Raw genomic sequence first — 19,832 nt, forward strand, 5'->3', positions numbered from 1 at the left:
TAACTGTCTTCCTCCCCAGCATGATTTCCTCCAGTCAAATCCAGCCGCTCTCTCCTGGCTCCTTCCTGGCTCCCTTAGCCCTCCCCTCCTTGCCCCTCCCCGCCTCCACCCCTTTAATTTTGTTTTGGTTCCCAGAGCAGCAGGGACTGGCTTCCCGTTGCCATGACGACTACCATTAAAGGAGCCAGCCACGTGACGCGGGTTGATAACGGAAGCGAAGTGACTAACTGCGTTGTTTTCCTGCCTCTTGGCTGGGCCTGCTTGGCCTCTTAACTGGAGGGGAGAAGGCAGGGGCTTGTGGGTCTGCAGAGAGACCCCGGGAAAGAGTCTGGGGATGAGAGGAAGCCACGTTTAGCTCTGCTTCCTGGAGCTGGTGCGAGGGCTGTTCCGGGGGGGCCATCGTCACAGCGGCTGAGCCGGGCTTGTTTGGGGAGCTGAACCTCCCCACCCCTGAGTGGGCGATCAGGGCAGGAGGGTGGGACGTGCTGAGAAGGTTGGAGGAAGTCAAGAAGGAAAACAGGGATGTTAGCAACAGGACCCTGCGGTGGTGTCCCTCTAACCCAGGGGCTCTTGAGGAAGGAGGAAGGACAGTTTTGCCTCCCAGGTAGGATTGCCAGATAGCACACAGGTCACACAGTTAAATTCAAATTTAAGATAAACAATGAATAGTCTTTTGGAATAAATATGCATTGCTAAATCTGGCAGCCTTACCCCCCACCCACTGGGACATTTGGCAACGTCTGGAGACGTCTTCGGTTGTCAGAGCTGGAGATGCTCTGGCATTTAGTGGGGAGAGACTGGAAATGCTGCTCAACATCCTGAAAGCACAGCACAGCCCCCGTCACGAGGAAGTTTCCAGGTCAGAATAGCACAGCTGGGCTGAGTGGTCCCTAGATGCTTACCTCCTTCACCCCTCATGACAGACAGCCCTAACAGGGAGACTTACCACCTCCTCTGCTGGATACAAGAGGAACTGGAGGCACGGAGATGGTCACACGGCTGGCGGGTGGAGAAGCCAGGATTCAGATCCCGCTTTGCCAGGATCTGGAGCGCGGCCTCATGGCCCCTCATTCCCAGAGGGCAGAGGTTGGGAACCACAAGCTTCAGCAGAGTCCCTAGAAGCCAGCTGGGGGTTCCGATGTGTGTAGGGGAAGGAGATGAGTCAGGAGAGGTCCATGCGTCACAGCCTGTGCAGTGCTGTGAATGCTTGGCTGCAGCGTCTGCCCCCTCAGAGAGTGGGGAGCCCTGGAAGATTTGTGAGCAGGGGAGGGTCTTGCTTGGAGTTGTACCTCAGGAGACTTCAACTGGCAGCAAGGGCCGAGACGGACCTTTCCTGGCAGTTCTTAGAAGGAAACTTCCTCTCTCCTTTTCACAAACATTTCTTGAGCATCTACTAGGTGCCAGGCACTGTTGCAGGAAGGTTGAGAAACGAACAAAAACAACATCCCTGCTCACATGCTCTTGAGAAGCTGTGCTCAGTCATGGCCGACTCAGTGTGACCCCATGGACTGTAGCCCCCCAGGCTCCTGTGTGCATGGGATTCTCCAGGCAAGAATACTGGAGTGGGTGGCCATGCCCTCCTCCAGGGGATCTTCCCGACCCAAGGGTCAAACCTGCATTTCCTGCATTGGCGGATGTGTTCTTTACCACTAGCACCACCTGGGAAGCTCTATTGTGAAGTTTAATAAATACATAATAAATAGGTATTAGAAGCAGCGGGAGCTGGGAGGAAGATAAAGCAGGAAAGGCGGTGGAGCGTGGTGGGAAGCGGGCTCCAGAGGTGACCCTCAAGGGCGGCTTCTCTGACGGGGTGACGTTGAGCAGAGTCCTGCCGGGCAGACATCCGTGGCAAGGGTGTCCCTGACAGAGGGAACAGCAAGCACAAAGGCCTTGAGAGGGGATCAGCGAATCACCAGGAGGCCAGCGAATCGCCAGGAGGCCAGCGAGGCTGCAGCAGAGTGAAAAAGAACGGTGGAGGAGGAGATGGAACAGGCGGCCGGTCGTGCAGGGCCTGTGGCCCTCGGAAGCTTGGGCTTTTACTCTGAGATGGAAGCTGGTGTGGGTGGGGGGCGGGGAGGCGTTGATCACGAGAGGAGTGTGAATTCACCTACGCGTGGCTGCCAGATGGGCAGTACATGGAGGGACAAATGAGGATTCAAAGTGGTTAGGCAAGAGAGGAAACTCCCATCTTATATTTTCTGAGCTTTCCATTCTTGGGCCGGAAATCACAGCCCCACACTCCCCCGCCGGGCCAAGTGCAGGTTCCAAAAACGCTGGCCCGATGGAAGGAATGACAGCAGGAACACTGGGTGGGATATTCTGGGGGCGCTCTGATGCTGGCAGGGTTGACTCAAATCAGTTCGTGTGTGTTGTGTTCTCAGGCTTAAGATGGCAGAAGTGCTCATGAATGATGCAGCCATATCTGCACGTGGCCCGGTTGGTGCTTGTTTTCGTGAATCTGGCAATGCGCCTTCCTGGAGCTTTTGATAGTGGTGGGCTTGGGGACAATGTGACAGGGGTGTTGGGAGGGATGCTGGCTTTCCTGCTTAAGTGTAGTCTGCCTGGGTCCCCCTGCAGTAACCTCCTGGGGGCCTCAGGAGAGGGTGCTGGTTGGCACGTGGGAAAAGGCATTTCTGCCTGCTCGCCACGTTGGGCCCACAGTTGTTGGCTGCAGACCCCAGGATGGGAGGTGAAGACACCCGAGTCCTTGTCCCCACGCTGACCCTAACAGTCTGTGGCCTCCTACCAGGCCCCTTCTCCCTGTCTCGTTCTTCTGCTTTCTAAGCGGATTCTAAGAACCTCCAGCCATCTGATTTGGCCGGCATCACTTTCCGAGAGCCAAGTCTCCCCCGTGTTTTCTCTACTCTGAATTTGCCAAGTCTGTATTTAAGACTTATTAAAAAAAAAAACTCAGTAGCTGATAAGACTTTTAGGGAGCCTTCAGTCAAGGAAAACAAGGGCTGACTAAAGCCATTCTAATGGAATAAAGATTTTAAAAAGAAAAAAAAAAAAGAACAGCATTTACTGGGCATTTTATATGAGTGACCTCACTTAAGGATCTCAGTGCCCCCTGAAGTGGATAAAATGTTTTCCCTAACAGAGACGGATACTGGGGCACAAAAGATGACAAGTACCTTGCCTGCAGTCATGGGGATTGTCAGTGGTACAGCTTGGGAGTCTGGCTCCAGTATCCTGCTCTGTATCACTGCAGAGCCCAAACCCACATGTGATTGTGAGCGACACCGGAAGTGCGTAGCTGGGGATAAGGCCAAGCTTTGAAAGCAGACAGCCTTGAGTTCAGGTCACAGCCCTGCCCTTTAAGGGCTGCGGGAACCTCTCGGACTTGAGTTTCCTCGTGTATCAGTCCACTGGGGCATCACCCACCGCTCTCTTGTGCTATCACCGGAGGGTTCTTTGTGGAGGGACCAGGCACAGTGCTTGACTCACCCACTTAAGAGTGAGATAGAACCCAGTTCAGCGTGAGAAGGACATTTTGCTGCCCTTTCTGGTCACACTGAACTTGCAGGTGCCCTCAGCGTGGGATCGTGCCCTTCTTGGGTCAGCCTGGGGCTACGGGGGTGAGGGGCAGGGCCAGGGCCACAGGAGGGGTGCTGTGGATGGGGAAGGGGCATGTTTGGGGATCCAGAGGGACTGAGCCCCGTGAGTAGGAGTCCGGGAAGCTGAGTCTTGACTGATGGCATCACCATCCTGGGGTGGGCAGCTGGAGCGTCCCTCTGTGTCTGGACGCTCCTCGGTCCCCAGTGGAGGTAATCCCTCTGCCTCAGGAGGTTGGAAACCCTCGTGAGCCTGCCGGCCCTGCTGCTTAGGCACTGTGAGCCCCTGGGTGAGGCGGCTAGGAGGGCTGGACTCGAGTGGCGTGGGTGGCATATTTTCCTTTCTTTTAGTGGTGCAAGAAGATAGGAGATGAATAGTTTTTGCTTGGAGGTTTATTTGGTGATTTTTCTTTGCAAAATCTTGAAGGAATTCAGTGTCTGGGTGTTCGTAAAGGACAGTGACAGGACCTTTTGCAGTAGACCTCCATACAAAAATCGGATAACTGAAGCCCCAGGAGATCAAGGGGCTTGGTGATACTTGCGGTGTTCAGTGAATTCTCCTCTAATTATTATTTAGTGCAGTAGGTTGAAATAGAAAATTAGAATTGGAGCAGCTATTATTTTTCTTTTTTTAAAAAAAGGAAATAAAGACATCTTTAGCACTACCATTTATTAAACACTAAGTGCTTAGCTCTGGCTCATTTAATCCACAAAGCAGTCTTCCTTTAGGGTAGGTACAGACTGCAGCTCCTCTTTACTGATGAAGAAACTGAAACTCAGAGAGGTTAAGAAACCAGACTAAGTAAGGGCACACAGCTGCGAAGCACCACAGCTGGGAATTTCAGCCAGCCCCACCCATTTCAAGTTGGATCATAACTTGCTAACAAAACTAGTTCAGGAAATAAATAAATCTACAAATATAAAACAGAAAGGGAAAGAGAGGCTAAGAAGTGGATATATTGGTGCAAGGGTTTGGGAAGCTGTGGAGTGACCCGCTTTAGGTGCGGCTGTATGCAGGGGTTCCAATGATGTCATCTCTCCATCTCTCTGCGCTGCTTTTTCTCTGCATAAGCCTATGCCCTGTCTGTCTCTATGGGGAGGTCGAGTGTTGCTCAGCCGCTCTCAGGGCCCAGTCTGCCAGCTTGGCATCAACAGAAACCAAGCTTCCCCTTCCCTGTGGTTCTAGCGGAAGTCTCAGGATTAGATCTCACGGGACCAACTGGGTCGTGTGCTCTTTTTGCGCCAATGGCCGCAGTATGGATTCCTCCGACTGGTCAAGCCTGGGAGGGCAAAGTGTGGAGTCAGCCCCGTGAGAGTAAAGGAGGGGGCCCAGAGGAGAGTCGAGGCGAAACGTCCAGACAGGGAGGTGGATCTCTAGCCGGGAAACCGCAGGGGTCCACCTCGACAGCCGGAGGGCGCCGCATTTGGAGCTCAGCCCCCCACGGTGGAAGCGGCCTCTCTGATGCTCCGTGCCTGGCTGTGATCCCGGCGCTGCCTGGTGACCTACTGTGTGCAGGTGTCTGTCCGGTCAGAGATTTCTACTCTGGGGTGTGCAAACCCCGAAACTGTATGAACACTCTGTGCTTGCCGTATGGAGAGGGTATCCTCCCTTCTCCTCAGGAGCCGTAAAGGGTCCACAGCCCAAACACTCCAGTACGGTAGGTGTTCTTCACTGTGGTTTTAAATAAATCTTTCACCAAGTTTATAAAAGAAAACCCTGCTGGGATACAAAGATGACTGCAGTACAGTCCCCCACCCTCCACACGCTCAGAAATGAAATGGTGTCTCCTAATTTCTAACCCAGTGAGTCTTCTAATAATAATAACAACCCCTAATAGTAATCATAGTGAGCACTTATTGGGCACCTACTGTATTCCAGACTGGCACTGTCCAGTGTGAACGACTAGTCTCATGTGCCTATTTACATTTAAATCAAGTAACATTAAATTTAAAATACTGTTCCTCAGCCTCACTGGGTACCTTTCGTACTCAATAGCCCCACATGGCAACTATACTGTATAGGACAACGCAGGGATGGAGCATGTCCAGAAAGTTCTATCATGTTCTAGACAGCATGCTAAGTGCTTTATATCCATTGATGTATGTAATCTTTAAAAACTCCTTAATGAACAGGACCTACCCCTGAGGCAGGGATGTTGTTGTCGAGTCACTAAGTCACGTCCAACTCTTTGCGACCCCATGGACTGCAGCAGGCCAGGCTCCTCTGTCCTCCGTCTTCAGAGTTTGCTCAAATTCATGTCCACTGAGTCAGTGATGCTATCTAACCATCTCATGCTCTGCCGCCCCTTTCTCCCTTTGCCTTCAGTCTTTCCCAGCATCGAGGTCTTTTCCATTGAGTGGACTCTTCACATCAGGTGGATAAAGTATTGGAGCTTCAGCTTCAGCATCAGTCCTTCCAATGATATTATGCAGGGTTGATTTCCTTTAGGATTGACTGGTTTGATCTTGCTGTCCAAGGGACTGTCAAAAGTCTTCTCCAGCACCACAGCCTGAAGGCATCGATTTTTTGGCACTCAGCCTTCTTTATGGCCCAGGGCTTACATCCGTACATGACCCCTGGAAAAGCCATAGCTTTGACTATTTAGGTCCTATTTATCATCCCATTTTACAGATGAGTAAACCAAAGCACAGAGGAAGTGAAGTGACTTGCCCAAGGTCACAGAGGTGGTAAAAACCAGGATTCTAAGCCAACCCTTAAACACAGTATCTCACTGCTTTTCCTCCTAAGGTTTGCTGGAGGTGGCTGGTCCATTTTCTGGTCCACACTGTGTGTGAGCCATCTGAGAATTCCATTTCTTACTTTCCTGTGGCCCCTACACCCCCGAATTTCAGGCTGCCTTCCAGACAATCTCAGCACCGTCTGGAGTCTGTGCGCACCTTCCTTATCCACGAGGCCCGAGGGTCTGCAGAAACAGGGAGTGTTGCCAGGGGAGCTGCCACACGCAGTGGGCAGGGCACCCGGGAGAAAGCTGGTGGGGGTCCAGGGTGTGAGCTCAGGATGTGAAACACTAGGGCCCTTTCCCCTGGGGATGGGAGGCAGTTGGGCAGCTGTCTTTAAGGCTCCTCCATCTCCATCATTGACTGGGTATAGGAGTATTGGCTGAAAGGACATTTTCCCCAAGGTGCCCCCTGGCAAGTGCTCTTAGCATCAGGCACTGGGGGAGGCTTCTTGTCAAGGCATGTCTAGGGCACCCATGCAGGGCTTCCGGTCGGTGGGAACCCCATTCTCAGCCCCAGAACACCTCTCCTTCCTGGCTAGCTGGCTGGCCAGTCCTCCGACTCTTGGGAAAGAATGTAGGTTCCCTATTTATATGCACTATTTATAGCACACCAGTAAACCATTAACTGGGGCCGGGCTGGCAGCAGGCCAGGAGAGGCGTCTGCTTCTCCTGCAAGCCCCAAAGCCACCTTTAGGGTCGTTAAGAGAGGAACCCCTCCCTGAGTCTGAAGACTCGCAGGCGACCGTCTCATCATCTGTTTGTCTGCTCACTCCCATCACACGGATGGGCTGGCAGAAGGATGCCCCTGGGGCTTTGCCTTCCTTACCTGTGGATGTGGCAGGCAGGATGGGAGGATGTGGGCGGGGAGGGTGAAGCAGCTCAGTCCCGGAACTGCAGGTGAGAGAGAGTCCAGAAAAGGAAGCCTTGATCCATTCCCCGTGGTCGCCAAGGTCCTAGCTGAGGTCTTCAGACCCCAGCTCTGCGAGACCCCGATGGCCCCCTGTGGCCCATGCAGACTGAGGGTGCGGAGGAGTGCCTTAGCATGTCTGCCCAAAAGCTGGAACCCCTGCCAACATCCTCCATGAGCAGCAGAGTGAGGGAAAGACATTTTTTTAAAAAAATAGACTTTATTTTTAAAAGCAGTTTTAGGTTCACTGTAAAAATTAAGTGGAAAGTACAGAGATTTCCCTTATATCCCCCACCCCCACTTCCCTTGTGGGCTTCCCTTGTGGCTCAGCTGGTAAAAACTCCGCCTGCAATGCAGGAGACCTGGGTTTGATCCCTGGATTGGGAAGATCCCCTGGAGAATGGATAGGCTGCCCAGTCCAGTATTCTGGCCCAGAAAATTCTACGGGCTCTATAGTCCATGGGGTTGCAAAGAGTCGGACTCGACTGAGCAACTTTCACTTTCCCCACCCCCACACATGGGCAGTCTCCCCTATTATGGACCCTCCACCACCAAAGTGGGACATTTGTTAACAATGGATGAACCTACACGAACGCACCATTGTCACCCCGAGTTCATAGTTACATTAGGCTTCACTCTTGGTGATGTACATTCTGCGGGTCTGGACCAATGCGTAAGGACAGGTATCCACCATTAGAGTGTCACACAGAATACTCTCGTGCATGCGAGCTAAGTCTCTTCAATCGTGTCCAGCTCTGCCACCCTTTGGACTGCAGCCCGCCAGGCTCTTCTCTGCCTATAGGATGCTCCAGGCAAGACTATTGGAGTGGGTCGCCATGCCCTCCTCCGGGGGATCTTCCCGACCCAGGGATCGATCCCCACATCTCATGTCTCTTGCACTGGCCGACGGGTTCTTCACCACTGAGCCACCTGGGAAGAATACTCTCAGTACCGTAAAAACTGTCCGTGCCCTGTCTGCTCATCTGTCTCTCCCCTCAACCCCTGGCAACCGCCGATCCTCTTACTGTCTCCATAGTCTTGCCTTTTCCTGCTGCGGCTGCTAAGTTGCTTCAGTCGTGTCCGACTCTGTGCGACCCCACAGACGGCAGCCCACCAGGCTCCCCCGTCCCTGGGACTCCAGGCAAGAACGCTGGAGTGGGTTGCCATTTCCTTCTCCAATGCCTGGAAGTGAAAAGTGAAAGGGAAGTCGCTCAGTCGTGTCCGACTCTTCGCGACCCCATGGACTGCAGCCCACCAGGCTCCTCCGCCCATGGGATTCTCCAGGCAAGAGCACTGGAGTGGGTGCCATCGCCTTCTCCAAGAACGTCCTACAGGTGGACTCATACCGCGTGTTGCCTTTTCAGATTGGCTTCCTTCATTTCCTAATAAGCATTTCAGCCTGGACGTTTCTTTTCGTGACTGTGATTCACCTTGGGGAACCGATGAGGGGCAGAGCGAGGGAACTAGGAGGTAAGCTGGGAGAAGTGAGTGATGGAAGATGAAAGATGACGGCTGAGGCAGAGGTGGAGCTGGCAGGAGCTGCTGGACCGCGGCTGTGCCAGTGACACTGGGCTGCACCGGGCTGAGGGAGCAGGTGCCTTGTCCAGCTGGCTGCTGGGGTCCCCACCGTGACCTGGGACTGCAGGGCAGGAGACCTTGGACTCAGATCCCAGCCTCTTCACAGGCCCAACGATCTTTGTCCCTCCCAGGTCCACCGCTTCCTTGGGAAAATGAGAATAATAATAATACCTGCATTATTATGAATCTCTGGGCTCACTTTCGTTAAGCGCCTACCCAGCGTGCAGGAAGCATCTGTATGTGTCTGTTGAACGAATGAATGCGTCTACTGCGTGCCAGGCTCAGTACAGGGCAGACAGTCATGGGTTTGAATCTCTGCCCTGCCATTTGAAAACCTTGGGCTCTTGGGAAGTCGTTTAGTCTCAACGAGACTCAGTTTCCTCATCTGTAACATGGGGAGAGTGATTGTGCCCATTTTTCCGAATTACCACAAGGACTGGATGAGATAAACAGTGCCAGGCGCAGTGAGGCCCTTATAAGTAAGTGCCGGTTGTTCTTACATAAAACAGATGAGTGCAGCACCTGCTGTGTGGCTGCCGCTATGTTCAGTGCTCTGTGCTGAGTTGTCTAAGTGTTTATGTGTATTTTGGATATTAACCCCTTATCAGTCATATCATTTGCATATATTTTCTCCCACTCTGTTTAGATTGTCTTTTTTGTCTTGTCAATGGTTTCCCTTGCTGTACAAAAAGCTTTTAAGTTTAAATAGGCTCCGTTTGTTTATTTTTGCTTTTATTTCTTTTGCCTTCAGAGGCAGAGCCAAGAGATACTGCTATGGAACGTATTATCTTATGCCCGTGAGGCAATACCAACACAAATAGTAATGTAACGCTAATATGAATAGGACTCACTGTACGGATGGGAATGCTGAGGCTCAGAGAAGGGACACGGTTTGCCCAAGATCACGAGTGTGTTAGCTGGGATCTGAATCCTGGAAGTTCAATTCCACAGCTCACGGCTGGGCCGTGGGTGTTACTCTGTGTATGTGTACTCCGTCGTGTCTGACTCTTTGCGACCCCTGTGGCCCACCAGGCTCCTCTGTCCATGGAGTTTCCCAGGCAAGAATACTGGAGTGGCTTGCCCTTGCCTCCTCTGGGGGATTTTCCTGACCCAGAAATCGAACCCGCCTCTTTTGCGTCTCCTGCACTGACAGCCAGGTTCTTTACCTGGAACAGGTTGGGGTGGGCAGAGCATCACAGCAACTTGAGGGCATCTCAGGAGGGAGTGAGAAGTTCACGTTACCTGGTTCCAAGTCTGAGCATCTGGCTGGTTTTCCAGAGCTGGAGATGGAGGTAGGAGGTAGGGTGTCAGGTGGAGAGGACTACGGAAGCCAAGGTCAGCTGGTGGGAGTCACGTGAGTCACCCGGAAGGAGTGCATGTGTGCCTGGGAAGGGACAGGATTGGCTGGAAAGGAAGGTGGGGACCACATGGAAGCGGTCACGATTTGCAGGGCGGTCCCATCCAGGTCCAGCCCCCACGTCTGTGTCTGTGCTTTGGAGCTTCCGAAAATATTCCTGTCCCCTCCCCATCCCCCACCGATCAGGCCGGTTCCAGCCCCTCCCACCTCTCACCTCCTGCGTGCCTCGCCCATAACAAGTTGAAAAATGCAGAGCTGCCAGCTATTTCCGTGCAGTGCTTTTCCCTGCCACACCTTCCGTACATCTGTTCCTTCTTTGAGCTCCAGGGCACCTCTGTGGGGGCAGTAGCAGAAGGAAGCTTTTCCCCTCTGCTTTCCAGTTGATGAATCCGAAATCCAGAGAGTTCATTGCTACTTGTACTTCAGAACTTGAGCATCACCTCCTCCAGGAAGCCCTCCCTGATCTCCCCACCTCCCCAGTTTCCTTGCTATTTGTTCTCATAGAACCAAGTTTTTTCACTGCAGAGAATTGGTCTCACTTCACACTGGTTGGTGTGATTTAGTTGATGTCTTTCCACTCAGCTGGACTGTGACCTCCATGAGGACAGAGACTGAATCTGCTCGCTGCCTGATGCCAGATGCCTAGGAGGTGCCCTATGAATGTTGATTGAACGAGTGCGTTTTGGTTCATGTGATACATGCTGGGAAGGAAGGTGTCAGCGGAATGTGGAAGAGGCGCACTTATCCCTGCTTGGGATATGGAAAGTCCAGGAAGGCTCCCAGGAGGAGGGGACACCTGAGCTGCAGCCCAAGTGGCAGTTAGCAAGCTGGAGTGTACATGGAGGGGCGTCTGGCAGAAGGCACCACGTGGGCAAACCGTGGAGGTGAGCCCATCGGGTGGCCTTTGGGGACCCACATCCAGGAGTCAGTTGTTCCAGCAGGATTTACAGTGTCTGCATCTTGCTCTCAGCATCCGGAGTGCCTGCAGAGGGGCCCAGCCCATCCACCACTCACCCCCTCACCCCAGTCATCCTTGAGGGGGCCTCTGTGTCACTCCCCTCTTCTCCCCACTTTCCCCACATGCTGAGTTATTTTTAAAACAACCTCGAAGGCCCTCCAGGCATCCTAATTTAGCGGTCCTCTCCACTGTGAGTTTCTTGCACAGTTGAGAGTCAGGCTGCTTGGGGGCCTTCATCTCAGAAGCTGATGCTGCCTCAGCATTAGTCACCCGCCTGCATGGCCAGGCACCAACCCCCTGAGACCCCAGCTGGCGTGGGAATGCTCCTCGCTGGCCTCCGAGGAGCAGGTGGCAGCTCCAGGGGTGTTTATTTAGGCCTCCTATGAGCCACAGGCACCGCGCTGGGTGCTGTGAACCGGGGGTCCCTGTTTGTGGACGGCTCTTGAGCTGAGAGGGCTTTCTACATTACAAAGAGCTGTAAAAACAAGAGACTCATTTAGACCATAGGTGGCTGAAAAGAGGTTTGCCAGATTTAGCAAATGAAAGTTCAGAACGCCCAATTCAATTTGGATTTCAGGGAAAGATTAACGTTTTAGTAAAAACATGCACCATGTACTCTTTAAGGACATACTTATGCTAAATATACATTTATCCGAAACTTACATTTCCCTGGGCAGCCTGTGTTTTACATGGCAGCCTTGTCCCAAAGCCTGAAACATTTGCTGTCTGACTCATTATAGAAGAAGTTTGTCAACCCCAGACTTACACAAGAGCAAACACGATCCGTCAAAAGGGCTTAGGACACTGCCTGGAGCCCAGTTCCATAAGCACTGGATACTGGTATTAGTGTTATTAATATAATCAGAGTGATCACCAAATATATATCGAACTGCTTGTCCAGTCACTGTCCTAGGGGCTCAAGGTTTACTTGAGCAGGTAAATCCACAGATGTGTAGTGATGATCAGGCCCTGATAAGTTCTAAGGTGCCACATACGACACTCTGTTTTAGGGCAGTTCTGAGCGCTGTGCCTGTTTTGTCTTTGGAATCTCCCCATAGCCCTGGGAGGTGGTGCAAATCATCATCCCCATTTCACAGGTGAGGAAACTGAGGCCTAGGATTCCCCCAGCTAACAGCAGAGCTGGCGTTTGACCGCAGCCTGGTGGCTCCAAGCCCATGTTCTTACATCACTGAAGTGCCTCCCTTTACACCGTGGCAGCTGTGTGCTGGGTCCCACTTAAGGCCCCTGCCTGTATCTTCCACAGCCCTTAACGACAGTCCTGCATACTGGGCCAAGTGATTCCCACCAGGCGCTTGGAGGTGGTGGACACAGCACAGCATGGGGAGGCAGGGAGGAGGAGCAGGTGATCTGAAGCCTGGCAGGGCTCCAGGTGGGCAGCGTGAGAGTACCTGGGTGTGGGCAGGTGGCAGGTGTGAGGAGGAGAGAGACAGGATGGCCTGGGGGCCCCCCAGGAGTCCCCCTTCCAGCTGTGCAGACTGGCCCGGATTTCCTTGCCTCCCTTCAGAGATGAATCCTCCTTTTATGCTGTTTAAATATTTGCAGGTGGAGGGAGGTTGGGGTGAAGGAGGGCGGGGCATTTTTCTGAGTGGTTGCAGGGTGAGGCCGGAGGAGCGGGGGCAGCTGCTCCAGGCCTGACGTGGGGGAGGGGTGGGGCCAGGCCACAGCCAGAGCAAGTTGAGGTTACTCGCCCGAATAGAGCTGAAAGGGCCTCCTAGTTCCTGCACATTCGCTGAGTAACTAACCCTCATGAAAATCCACCCCAGGCCAGGCAGTGAACCTGACCGTCACTGTTATCTCAAGAGTCACTGCTGTTTGTAGAATCCCTATATGTGCTAGGCACTGTGTCCACGATCTCATTCAAGCCTCACGTTGGCCCTGTGAGGTGGGGGTGCTAAGACCCCCCACACACACCGTTTTCCAGATGGGGAAGCTTGTCCAGCGTCAGGCGGGCAGCGAGTGGCCAAGGGGTTGGCCCCAGGTCAGTGACTCCACCTCCCGAGCTCTTAGCCTCTCTCACCTGCCTCCCGACATCCTATCCTTAGATCTGAGAAGCTGTTTCCAAAAGGAGCAAGCTCCCCATCGTTGGAGGAATGCAAGCCAACGTTGGAGGACTCCTGAGAATGGAACTGGAGAGGGATTGCAGCTTCCTGACCACTGTGACCTTCGAGGTCCCCCCCGCCTCTGAAGGGTCCCCACAGTGGTTAACAGAGTCATATCCGGGTGAGCCAGGTCTTCTGACTCCTAGTTCAACGCCTCTTTCCAGCCCCAAGTTGGGAGACACCGAGGAGTCCCGCCTCACAGATTTCTCAGCACCTGACCCATGACTGGGCAAGGCTGGAGGCAGGGCTCCAGGACAGGCTGTCAGGCAGACCTGGGTTCAAGCCCTGGCTGTGTGACCTTCAGGCAGGTCGTATAAACTCTCCATGCCTCACTTCATCCATCTTTAAAGTAGGGGATAATAATGGTCTATTGAACTCCGGGAGTTGGTGATGGACAGGGAGGCTTGGCGTGCTGCGATTCATGGTGTCGCGAAGAGTCGGACACGACTGCGCAACTCTACTGAACTGAACTGATTAAATCAGACTTTCTATACAGCTCACCTGGCACTTAGTAGGTACTGTTAGTAAATATTCTCTTTATAACAAAAGCAGAATAATAAAACAAAAGGAAAATAACAAAAGCATTTGCTTCACAATGGCCTCTGGCTTCTGCAGAGAGGGACAAAGTATTATTAGAACAAAGTCCCTGGGTCTGTCCAGGCACTCCCCTAGGGGCTCAAGGTTTCCTTGGGAGAGATGAACACTGAACAGGTTCACGTAGTGATGATCCACAGATCCACAGATGTGTAGTGATGATCAGGCCCTGGGTCTGAATCCTATCGCCTCTTCATGGCCCGGGTCAGATTAGCTAATTCTGTGTGTATCAGTTTCCCCATCTATATATAAAATGGGAATAACTTGGGAAATGGTCTCCTTAAGGTTGTGTTTACAAAAACAGTCCCCAGAACATAGCAAGCGCCCCCAAAAAAGTGAGAGTACGCTTTAGTGCCATAAAGCTCCTACTGTGTGTTGGCCCAGGCTGCCCCTTCACCAGCAATGTCCCATTTAATCCTCAGCGCAGCCCTGCAGGGTGACAGGTTCCACTTCACAGTTGAGGAAGCTGAAGTAGCAGCAGGGGGGTGACCTGACCGCGCCCACACAGGACACTGGTGGCTGAGCCAGGGTGGGAACACAGGTCTGTGCGGCTCCAGAACAGCGCCAACCACAGCCACAGCCTCCGTGCCACCAAGACAGGGCATGACTCCTGGGCCCAGGCTTGGGAAGTCACACTGGATGCCAGGATGCCACCCTGCCACCCGCACTGTCTCCACACCACCCCGTGGTCCTTCTGAGCTGTCTCCCTCCAAAGTGGACCACACTCAAGACCATGTCTGGCAGCCTGAGAGGGGGAAGGTGGTTAAGAGTTTGAGAGGCTCTCTGTGGCTGCCAGGCCCTCTTCCCCCACCCACAGTGCTGGTCAGTCCTTGGGGATGGTCTCCCCCAACTCATGCAGGAGTGGGCAGCAGCTTCTTTCTTCCCACCGCAAGACCATGTCCCCTTCTGCAGGATTCTCAGTGGCCTTCTTGGGCAGGCTCCCACGGCATTGCCTTTTCATTTCCTCCCTGGCCTCCGGCTGTCGGCCTGCTATTAACTTCTGGGGAGACGCTCTAGCCCACAGCTGGGAGCCAGCGGAAGTGGGGAGGGGTCTTTACTCACCAGAACCCCTCCTTCAGGCTGAGAACACCTCGGTGCTGCGTTCTCCCCTCCAGCCCCCCTGCCCTGGATCCATGCCCAGGGGTCCTCCCTGCAGCCAGCTTCCTGACTGTGTTACCTCAAGACCTGAGTTTCAGGATCCACAGCTGTGAGCAAACAGTCTTCTCTGCTCCGCAGATTTTGAACTTGAGACAGGGCATGTGTGCAGTCAGGGTGCCGATAGGAAGCAGATGGCTCCCCCAAACCGAGGACATTAAGATGAATTTAATAAAAGGCTGTTGACTACGACGAGGGAAGGATGCTGAGAGACCGCAGGAAGTGTGCAGCACTCTGTGATATTAACATTGGGGAGCCAGGAGCCACCACTGCCCCCAGCCTGACCAGGGTGTGAGAAAGGCATTCCCAGAAGGAGCTTGCTGTGTGGGGAGGGTCCCTGGACACAGCCGTGACTGCCGCATCTCCTCCTTGAGGATTTGGGGACAGTTCCCTGTTTTATATCCTCCCCCACCCTTCCCTACTCTCTCCCACCCTCCGTCTCCATCTCCTTAGCTCCTCTGTGCAGTCTGAGCGTGAAGAAGATCGCTTGGGGGTCTTGATATCCACCCCGGGGTTTCTGATTCAGTAGGTCCAGGGTGAGGCCGAGCGTTTGTATCTGTAACCAGTTCTCAGCTGGCACTGGTGCCTCTCGGCCCCTCCTGGAGCAGCTCTGCCAGTCCCCACTGCATGTACCTGGTGCCTCTCTTAGGGTGTGGCTCTTAGGACTAAGGGCCCCTCCAGCCCAGGACTGTCTGACTACATCCCCTCGGCTCTCCTTACCTCGAGCTCAGTACCTAAGGGCTGATTCTCCTGCCTTCTGCCCAGATGAGTTCCCCTGCATTTATATCATTTGCAACTTGTCCCTGGAGATTGCTGTCCAGACGCGTTGATGGGAGGTCAGCGCTAAGATGGAGGTCAGGATGCAGGAGGTTTACGGGGGCCTGCTCTTGGGGTCAGCTCCAGGGGAGGTGAGGAGGAGCAGCGGGAGTGGGTGGAGGGAGAAGTTGGGCCCCGAGCTGGCCTCCGTGGAAGCCCCTGGCAGCCCCCACCATCCCCGTGGGGAACTGGGAGCGCCCCTGTGACCTGTCCCGTGTGAGGGCAAGGATGCCGGATCTTCACAGCCACATCATTTCCTGTATGGCACCCCCGCCCCCGACCTCGGGAAGGAGCGAGACTTTGGAGGGGCTATCTGTGCAGCTGAGGTGACCCTGTTCTGAGGGGCCAGCAGCTCTCCCAGCCTCCGGTCCTCATGGGATCCAAGTGGTGCCTTGTGGCAGCTGCCACATCATTAGAACCTTCTCACGGCCCACCCCTCTCCTCGCCCTCCTCTCTCTGTCCCTGAGGCCCATGGCCCCTGCACTCCACACTCTTCCTTCCTCTCCAGCCCCAAACCAGAAAGCCCTCTAGCTAGCACTCAAGTGCACAGAGCAACCCCCCTCCCCAGTTTTTTTGCCCCCAGAGCAAAACACCTGCCCACGGTTTTGCCACCAGCGGACCTCTGAATCTTCATTTTGCTTGGCCAGGCCCTCCTGCAGCTCCAAGAAGTAAAAGCACCCCCCACCAAGGCCCCACCCCGCTTGCACTTCATCGGTATTACCTGCCAAGCGCCATGGGTCGGGATGCTCCAGGCCTTCTGGAGAGAGAGGAAGATGGCAGAGGTGTGAGTCTGGTCAGGCTGACATAGCAGGGTACCACACACTTGGCAGCTTGAACAGCAGGAATGCATTTCCTCACACTTCTGGCGGCTGGAAGTCCAAGATCAAGGTGTTGGCAGGACGGGTTCCTTCCGAGGGCCTCGCGGGAAGGGTCTGTGTCGGGTGTCCCCCACCGGCTGCCGATGACAGTCTGCTCCCCGTATCTTCACGTGCTCTTCCTCTGTGACCGTCCGTGTTCAAATTTCCTCTTCGTGTAAGGACCCCAGATGATAACAGATTCGGGCTCGCTCTGAATGTCCTGATTTCCACTTAATCACTCTGTAAAGATCTCATCTCCAAATACCGTCACGTTCTGAGGAACCGAGGATAGGATTTCAAGATACGTATTTGGTGGGGGCCCAGGGAGGGCCACAGCTGAGCCTGTAATATTAGGGGAGGTGACAGTTTAGAGGATTGGAAAGAAGGTGACAAGGAAAGGGAAGGGAAAGAGTTTAAGGCATCCTGAGCAGGTATTTGAGGTCAGAGGGGGAAACCACAGCCCTGAGGGGCAGTGCCAGGCTCAGGGCACCTCCTAGTTGATGGCTGAACCAGAAGTCAAAGCTGAGGGATTTTTCACATGTCCTCAGGAAGCTCAGAGCTTCCTTTTGTGGAGGGAGCCGATGGGCCTGGTCGTCTCTGCACTCACCGTGGCGGAGGAGGCAGCGGGCAGCAGGGTGCCCGCGTCAGAGCCACTCCAGAGGGTGACTGGCAGATGGCCACCTCCGAGGAACAGGAGGGCGTCGGCAGGAGGGCTGTGACCTGCTTAGAGGGCAGCCAGCCCTCTCTCTGGAAGGAGCTGGGGCCTGCCATGGCGTGGGGCAGACAGGCTTTGACCCTCCCCGCCACCCTGCCCTTCCCCCGCAAGAGCTGTCCTGCTGCTAAAAGAAACACACCAGGCCCACAGAGCCGAGCGTTCTTGTGCTCAGTCGGAGAGCTGCAAAAACACGCCCCTCTTGTGTGTTTCTCCTTTGCTCTCAGCTGTCCCCCACACAGTAATCTGACACCAGACGTGTGGGTTTTCCACACAACAATTCTCTGGCACTACCTGAGTGTCCTATAGTTAACTCAGTTCTGACACCATCTACCCAGGGGTGGCATCAGATCCGACAGGTTAAGGGCCCAGTCCCATAATACTGACCCCCATCCCCCGATTTCAGGCACCGATCACAAATTTCAGGCTATTCCTTGTACTTCTGGCAGACTGGCTGTAGATCAGGGTTCCCAGCTCCTAACCCCATCATAGTGCAAGTTTGGGTTTCAGTGGATGAATTTTGGAGGACCCTGAACTGCCCTTTGCAAAGGAGTGTGGTCCCTCCTCCATCTCAGTTTCCTCCCCTATGCAAGGCGAGGGTGTTACCATGCCGTTCTTACGCTGATCCAGAGAGGCGAGGCAGGTAGGAGAGAGCTTTGGAAGCAGTGATACACGCAGGAACTATAATTCTGGCTCTTTCTGTCCACCTGCTTGCAACCCTCCTTTACGCACCGTGCAGGCTCCCCTTGGTGGCCGTGTTTCCCCGGGGAGGTTAATTTTGGTTTTCTTCTTGTTTTGGTTTTATCTGTATGACGGCTTGTTGTAGAAGGAGCGCAGCCACTGGCATGAGGTAAACCTGGATCCGAGCCCTGAATCCGCTCCTCACCAGCTGTGTGACCCGGGGCGGGTTACTCTACCTCTCTGTGCCTTTGCTTGCTCCAGGGATCAGTACGCTGTTGCTCTATGTACCCACGACTGTAGTGACTGGAGAATTCCCTGGACAGAGTCCGTGGGGTCGCAAAGAGTCAGACACGGCTGAGCGTGTTTCGCATAGTAACAAGAAAGCTTTTTTTTTCCCCCGACTAAAATATTCTACCCAAGCAGAAAGTCAGTCATGATCCTTCAAGTCGTTCATTAGTCAAACACAACTTTACTGAGCACCTGCTGTGTGCTGGAGACACGGTTGTAAATCAGGGAGACATGGAGTGCTTGCCCTCGTGGGATCCCCAGCTTGGCAAGGGGGACAGGTGCTAACAAAATCAGCATCAATCTGATGGGTGTTACAAAAGCAGCCACCGTAAGGACCTCAGGCAAGGAGGTTTAACCGAAACAGCTGATGTTTCCTCCAGGATCAGAATTAGCAGTGAAGGAGGCCAAAGGCAAGCCTCTAGGCAGGGCAGTGCCTGAGGAAATACAGCTAGCAGATGGAGGGGCTGGAGGAGGCAATGGCACCCCACTCCAGTACTCTTGCCTGGAAAATCCCATGGATGGAGGAGCCTGGTGGGCTGCGGTCCATGGTGTCGCTAAGAGTCGGACACAACTGAGTGACTTCACTTTCACTTTTCACTTTAATGCATTGGAGAAGGAAATGGCAACCCACTCCAGTGTTCTTGCCTGGAGAATCCCAGGGACGGGGGAGTCTGGTGGGCTGCCGTCTATGGGGTCACGCAGAGTTGGACATGACTGAAGCTACTTAGCAGCAGCAGCAGCAGCTGGAGGGGCTGGAGCCAAGGTGAGAAACACTGGTACGGGTTGGAATTCCAGCTCTGCTCCTTCGTAGCCATGTGGCCTTGGGTGGCCTAGCTCATCTTCCTGAGCTTGGTTTCCCCATTTGTTAACGGGACCAGTTCCTCAGGCTTGGTTAGCTAGGGTTTAGGCTTTGAAATGCCGCTGGCAGAGCCCAGCTTGGAGCTTGCTGGGCCGGGAGGTTGGGAGCTGTTCACAAGGCGGGTGCTGACTTGGTTGTGTAGCGGGGGGGTGGTGTACCAGCTTGGGTGGGCACTGCCACATGATTTTCCAGAGAACACGGCTAAGGATGCTTTGAGTTCTGTCTTCTTCTCCAGGAGGCAACCAGAAAGAAGGGAAAGGAAGGGTGTTGGGAGCCTGACACTGCACCCAGACCTGTGCATGAATGGGCTGGCCAGGATGAGTCTGGGTGGCCCTCAGGGCAGCCAGAAAGGGGGCCCATCGATGGGGGTGGATTCCAGACTCCCATGTCAAGCCCTGCTGACGTTCGATCTGGGACCAGGCTTTGATATCATCTCTTCCCACCTCCTCAAGGTGGGAAAACTGATGACCCAGAGGGGAGAAACGTTTTGCTTAAAGTACTACAATGATTCTGGGCCCAAGAATCCAGCAAAGCAGAATGGGCGTCCAGGCCACCAGAGGGTCACCTCCGTGAGCAGAGGCATGACTGCCCTTTCAGTGTCGTGTCCCCTGTGCCTGGCCCCTCACAGGTACTCAGTGAGCATTGATCGACTGAG

General features: G+C 53.9%; 1 protein-coding gene across 1 annotated transcript in view; it reads left to right on the forward strand.

The window, feature by feature from the left end:
• SGSM1 (small G protein signaling modulator 1) overlaps positions 1 to 19,832 on the forward strand; it is a 72,281-nt gene that overhangs the window by 4,405 nt on the left and 48,044 nt on the right. Inside the window, 1 exon segment of the mRNA XM_052654470.1 lies at positions 18,089 to 18,199. Within this exon segment, the coding sequence (XP_052510430.1) occupies positions 18,089 to 18,199 (111 nt within the window).

This window comes from Budorcas taxicolor, chromosome 17, assembly GCF_023091745.1.
Source record: "Budorcas taxicolor isolate Tak-1 chromosome 17, Takin1.1, whole genome shotgun sequence".
Taxonomy (NCBI): Eukaryota; Metazoa; Chordata; class Mammalia; order Artiodactyla; family Bovidae; genus Budorcas; species Budorcas taxicolor.